Source organism: Falco cherrug, chromosome 13 (genome assembly GCF_023634085.1).
Source record: "Falco cherrug isolate bFalChe1 chromosome 13, bFalChe1.pri, whole genome shotgun sequence".
In the NCBI taxonomy this organism is placed as follows: Eukaryota; Metazoa; Chordata; class Aves; order Falconiformes; family Falconidae; genus Falco; species Falco cherrug.
The window spans coordinates 29,887,238-29,893,537 of NC_073709.1; the positions used below are offsets into that span (position 1 = coordinate 29,887,238).

General features: G+C 57.8%; 1 protein-coding gene across 1 annotated transcript; it reads right to left on the reverse strand.

Moving 5' to 3' along the window:
- LOC129737292 (ribosome-binding protein 1-like) lies at positions 1–5,758 on the reverse strand. Its single transcript, XM_055726007.1, has 7 exons — positions 5,678–5,758; positions 3,181–3,430; positions 1,838–2,242; positions 1,141–1,289; positions 794–916; positions 458–610; positions 1–123 (listed from the first exon to the last, which is right to left on the reverse strand). The coding sequence occupies exons 1-7, from the start codon at positions 5,756–5,758 to the stop codon at positions 1–3; spliced, it is 1,284 nt and encodes a 427-aa protein (XP_055581982.1).
- Between the last annotated feature and the right edge of the window lie 542 nt (positions 5,759–6,300).

The following is a 6,300-nucleotide window of genomic DNA, read 5'->3' on the forward strand; positions in this document are numbered from 1 at the left end:
TTACTTGCTCTCCAGCCAGCTGCTGGTCTGGTAGAGGGCATCCCTCAGCATGGAGTTCTCCTGCTGCAGGCGAGCCAGCTGCGTGTTGGGGCCGTTCTCCAGCTGCTCCTGCAGGGTCCGGATCTAGGGAGAGCCCAACAGGGGTTAATGCCGCCACCGCCGGTCCCTCTGCTCCCTCCTGAGAAGCCCACCCCATGAGCAAGAGGGACTGGCAAGGAAGCCACAGCGAGGTGTCTGCTGATGCTGAGAGCCCCGGGGCTGCCGCATCCCATGAGGATGCTCCCACCTCCCTCTTCTAGCTTGAGCACCACGGGTCAGGAGCACTGCGGGGCACTCGCCCCTCCCTGAGGCTCTGGTCCCGTCGTCCACCTCGGTCTTCTCCAAAAGACCAGCACCTGCCACCGAAGGCCAGCCGGCAGCCAGCGGAGGAAGCTGCAGAGCACTGCGTGGGGCTCACCTTGTCCTGGAGCTGCTGCGTTTTCTTGACATGCTGCTGGTGGCTGGCCTGCATGCGTGCCTGCGTCAGCTCCAACTCCTGTTCGCAGGCCAGCAGCTGCACCTTCAGCTTGCCCTCCAGAGCCGTCACCTTAGCCCACTCGGCCACCAGCTCCTTCGAGGAGAGAAGCCACCCGGTCAGTCCTGAGCGTAGGAATTTCCCTGCTCTAAGGGGACTTGAAACAAGTGGCCTCCTAGCTCAGAAGGCTTTAAAAAGTGTAACCCTTTCGGAGGTGCCCCCATGCCGTGAGGGGCAGGGCCCGTGCCAGGGGTGCCGGGAGGGCTGCGCGGCACTTACCTTGCTCAGCTCCCGCCTCTTGTTTCTGGCAGCGGCTGCAGCCTCCTGCTCAGTGGCGAGCTGCTTCTCCTTCTCCTCCAGCTGGCGTTCCAGGACAGCGACCGGGCCACCCTTCTGCATGGCCTGCCGGCACAGGGTGGCACATCAACGGGGACCGCCACCGACCGATCCAACCCCTCCCCCCCACACGCACAGGATCATGCCCTCTGCCCCAGGGAAAATTCAGCTCCCGTCTCTAAGGCTGACCCTCGGGGGACAGCCTGCCCGAAAACGGGCTGCCTTCACCCCTCCGCACCCCCCGAGGCTCGGCCCGGCCCTGGCGGCCACGGCGGTGCTGGCAGCCCTACCGTGTGCCAGGTGTCCTGGACGATGCCCGCTTTCTCCCTCAGGATCTCGATGAGCCGCTGGGCCTCCCCCTCGCTGAACGCCGTGCTGCTGACCGTGGACACAAGCGTCTTGTAGGGCAGGTAGAGGGGCCCATCCGAGTCCGCAGGTGCTGGGGAGGAGAGAGGAGGGGTTGGGAGCGCTCGAGCCAACGGCAGGGCTGAGTAGCATCACCTCAGTTGACTTCAACCCCGTAAGTGCCATTTCACGCCAGCAACCGCCCAGATGTCCACAGCCAAGTTTGATACCTCTCTAACTGAAAGCAATGTGACGAGCGCTGGGGACGGCGCTCACCACAGACAAGCGTTCCCTGAGCCAGCTGCCACCTCTGCCTGGCTCTGCTCCTGCTCCTGCCGCCCTGCCACCGCCCTCCATCACACTGAGCGTTTCCAGCCGGAGCTGGGCACGCTTTGCTAATGCCAGGGAGCAGAGACATGGTGGGCATCAGAAGCTGGACACCATCGTGACACAGCCTCCCTAGGGGACATCGCTCCACGCAGCGGTGCTGGTGGCGCAGAGCAGCAAGGTCGTCTCCTGCCTTTCACTAGGCAGGTTCGTTCCAGCTCTTTCTTTGCTAAGGGAACGAGATGACTCCAGCCCTTCTCCTATCCCTCTGCCGGCTTACTCAACGGGGATATACGCAGAGGAACTTGGCCTTACCTGGCTCGCTCTTGTTGGATGCAGCTGCCTTCATGACAGGTCCATTAGGCTTCTGCTCCTCGTGGGTTGGAAGAACATTTGGTTTCTTGATAGTGACGGAGCTGAGAGTTGGAGCACTTTGGTGCTGCTCTGGGATCTTTCCATTTGGTTTCTCTTCCGTTTTCTTTCCCATTCCTTTTTTCCCAACAGCTTTCTTTTTCTTCTTTGCCTCTTTTTTCTGCTGCTGGGTGGTCTTATTGTATTGGCCTTGCTTGGCCAAGGCTTCCTCAGAAGGAAGGAGGACCTTCTTCATGAAGGAGAACAGCAGGAAGATCCCAATGGCCAATACCACCATCAGACCTCCAAAGACTACAACATCCAGCATCTGAGGGTCATAGACATCCATTGTGCCGTACTCTTCTGTGCCTGCAAGACACCAGGACAACAGTTAGTGGGTACAACAAAGAGGTGCAACGGCCTCTCTGGGAGCAGGGAGTCTCCAATGTCCATCTGTGTTTTCAAATGGCACCACGCTCCAAAAAAGTGCTCAGGATTCACACACCCCTGGGTGAGGGCAACCTGTCGACACCCCCCACCCCCACCCCCACCCCCAGGTTTGTGCTCCTGCGCAGCGCAGCCAGCGCACAGTGCTCCATCCGCACCGCAGGGACCGCCTGTGCTGGCTGCAGCAATCTCCAGAAGAACCAAAGGGGGGGAAGAAAAAAACAGGGGTGCAACCAGAGAGAGCCATGAGCACAGTGCCCATGACATGTCCAATGGGACGCTTTTGCACGACCCTGGGCGATACCTGCAGCCCTGCGGCAGTAAGAGAGCCCGTTTTCAGACTGCCTGGTGCAGTTTGGCCAAGACCTGGTCTCTCCCTGGGGCACCTGGCCTTTTCTCTGCACCCAGGCGCAGGTGGAAGTGCATCCAGGGTCTCAGCTTTGGAATAAAACACCCCCCTGGCAGGGGAAAGCATGCACGGGAGAGCTTTCCCCAGCTTTGCAACAGCCCTGGCCGCCTCCCTTTGCCACCCGCGCCCTGCGGCACTGCTGGCCTCTGCCCAGCCTGGCAGGGAGGATGCACGGTGACCGCATCCCACTGGGTAGCTGCTCCCAGCGGCCAGTGATGAGAACCAGCCCAGCAATGATGCTACAGACAGCACACAGAGAACCAAGATGCTACCACCTCCTTGAGATGCAAACACCAAGAAAAGGCCTAAGTTCAAGCCAAAGAAAAGCAGAGCATGGCCATTAACCGTCTCATCTCCCCGGCAGATGCCCGCAGGAAGAAACGAGACTTGCAAAGGGAGTGCTGGATGTGGCACTTCTCTTTCCACCTCTGCCATTAACTGGCGGGCAAACCGGGCACAGGGTCCTTTCCCACCCTCCTCTCCACGCTCAGGTTCTTCACCCATGACACACGGAGCAGCAACGGAGACCGTACTGCCTGGTCTGAGACCTGGCAGGCGGGGTGCAGCCCCACGCGGAGGAAGATGCTGCTGCCTCCACTCTTCTTAACCGCTAACCGAAGCCCGTCCCGAGTCTGGAAGCCAGTCTCTTCCGCGCTGTCCCACTCGCGCGTTTCCCCCGTGGGGGCATCACCTCCACGTGGCTCACAACCCCCCAGATGCTGCAGTCAGGCAGTTCATCTGCGCAGGGGCACTTCCCAGGAGGTGCCCGGCTGCGCTTTCTCGTGATCAACGCATCAAGCCCTCGGCTATCAGAAGTTCCCACCCCGCGCCTATACTGAAAACATTTTCAAATTTCCTCTTGAAGAGACTGCAGGTTGAGGAGGGAGGGAGGGGCTGCAAAGGGAGGAGGCAAAATTAAGGCTATAACTAAGGAGATCAGCACCTTTTCAAAACCTCGGTGCTCGCAGGGAGAGACCTCAGAGCCTTTCCCTTTCTAACAGCCGACAGCGGCAAACTCACTCCCAGCCGAATCCGCACCGGTGCAGCCAGGGGGACACAGTGCAAGGAAAGTGTCACCTGCAGCCCCCAGGGGGGTTGTTGAGGGATGTTTCAACCAGCAGCCCAGCTCTCCCTGCCCGCCTCTCCAAGCACCCCAGCCGAAGCAGCAGAGAGCTGGCAGGCGGGCACGCTGCCAACGCCAGCTGGAACCAGCCTCCCCCGGCAGGGCCACCTTCCTACCCCAGGGCACCGCTCGGGATCCCAGCTGATACTACAGGCATCGCTACCCCAGGTCCGCCCAGGCCGTTTTGATTTCAACGGCCTCAGCCGGCTCCATCCCAGCACAGCTGGTGCCAGCTCCCTCCCTCCTGACAACGCAGCATCACTTTGGGATGGTCCCCATCGGGCAGAGGGATTATTCCTAACCTGCAGGGTGAAAAGGGCTGCGTTTCCTCTTCCTGGCAGGAAATAGAAGCGAGGGTCCAGAGAACATGTACCCACGTCCTTCTGCTGGCTTTAGGGCCAGACCAATGCTCCCCGGAGCTGTTCCGGGGCGGAACTGAGCGCCCTGCATTCCTCACCTGGCAACCCCAATGTGCCGGTACCAACAGAGCTGCTGACCTCACAATGCCATCGCCAACAGAGCTGCTGACCTGCTGCTGCCACCGCCAACAGAGCTGCTGACCTCACACTGCCACCACCAGTAGAACTCCTGACCTCCCAATGCCACCGTGGCAGACTTAGGCCAAAATTTGCCGCTCCAGCTTAGGGCAAGGGCATCGCTGACTGATGGCAAACGCCCTCCAACCCCACCAGCTGCTCCCGCCACCTCCCAAAGCAGCTGGATGCTGGTTTGGGCTTTGGGTTTTGGTTGGGGTTTTTTGGGTTTCATTTGAGATACTAGTGAGAGATGAGAACTTTGCAAGTGAAATGCCCTGTGACGGAGCTCAGATGAGCCCTGGCTAAAACTCACCCGGTGTGACTGAATTTTAGAGGCAGTAGAACTGTGCTCAGGACAAGAGCAGGTTTTGCAATGTCTGTGACACCATAGCTGTGCCATGCAGAGCAGCACATCTGCACCACACAGGCTGGAAACCGTTAGATTCCTTCCAGAGCTGCTGCTGTGGCAGAGGACGTTCAGCCCCGTGTCTGTTGAAAGACACGATCTCAAACATACTGTGCAATGGTAGTAATTAGCAATGCGCTTGATTTAGAGGTGTGGTTGTGATTTCTCATTTGAAAAGGCACTGCGTCTCCACGTGGAGAAGCAAAGTTCTAGTCAGCCTGTCAGACACCGCTAACCAAGGAGTCAACACCTTGCTGCAGCATTCAGAAATGTCACGCTAAGCCGGCCTGGCTTGTAGCCAGAGAGCGCTGCCCCCCCCTCGCTTCCTCCTGCTGCACTGGGCCACAATCTTGCAGCCTGCAAGACAGACAGCATCGTTGTGCAGCAGTGCCAGCCTTCACAGGACAGCTGGCCAGTGGACTGGAACTACCCAGGGAGGCTGTGCTGCACATGCGGAAGTTAAAGAAAGAACTCCTGACAAAATGCAGCTTCTCTCCGCATCAGACAGGCTTGGGTTGGGCTCCCCGCCCTCCAAGAAAAGAATCCATTGTTGGTTCCTTGGAGCAGCAAAGCCTTTCTGGTCTCTACAGCCCAGATTCTCACTCTGATTCTTTCACCCACCTCTCCAGAGCCAGCGGGAGCAGAGTCAGCCATTGGAGCCTGCTTGCGTGTAGCCTCCTCACCCGCCGTATCCAGGGTAGCCCTAGAAAGGAGAGATCCGCTCCTGAGAGAGCCTGCGGTGACAAGGGGACGGTCTGAGCACGCATGTAGTGAAAACGTTCTCCCTGGTGTTTCTACATTGCTACTTGGCGTGTAGCCAGATGTCTCCTCTGACACCCGTCGGGGAAAACCATCCAAATGCCTAAGCTAAGGCAGGACTTACCTGCTTGGGTGACCCGATTGCCTCTTCTAATGTTACTACCAAGTGTGTTTGATTGATTACTAGCATGTTGGAATGCCGCATTATTGTGCGTTTTGCCTCTTTTTTTAGGCAGAAAGCATGAATGCCAAGCAAACGGGCCAGAGGACCTGACCGAGCTTGCATGGCTGAGAAGCCAGGAGGCTCCCTGGTCGTAGCTCTTGAAGCAAGTCCCGTGTAGATGTCATGGAGTGCCACAACTCTACAGGCATTCCATGTTTCAATAGATCAGTCATGTAAAGCAACCATTCTAGGCAAGGGTTTCCCTAACTGTAGGGAAGCTGTCTGGTAGAGTAGGTTTTGGAGATGTAGCTCGTATGTACAAATGACCCTCAATAAATCCCATCTAAGGATTCCTCTTGGTGTATTAATATTTGCATGGGTTGCCCGGCAGCCCAACACTGTCCCCGATGGATTAACACTAAAGGTCTCCCAAAATTGTTGGTCCAGTGCTGCAACGTGTCAGTGTATCACGGGATGAAAGGGCGGTGGGTGGGTGGGTGGGTGGGGTGAGAACAATCTGGTTCCTGCTCTTAATTTTCTAAACTGTAAAAAGCAAAATTCAGTCAGTCTTTTGGAGGCTACTG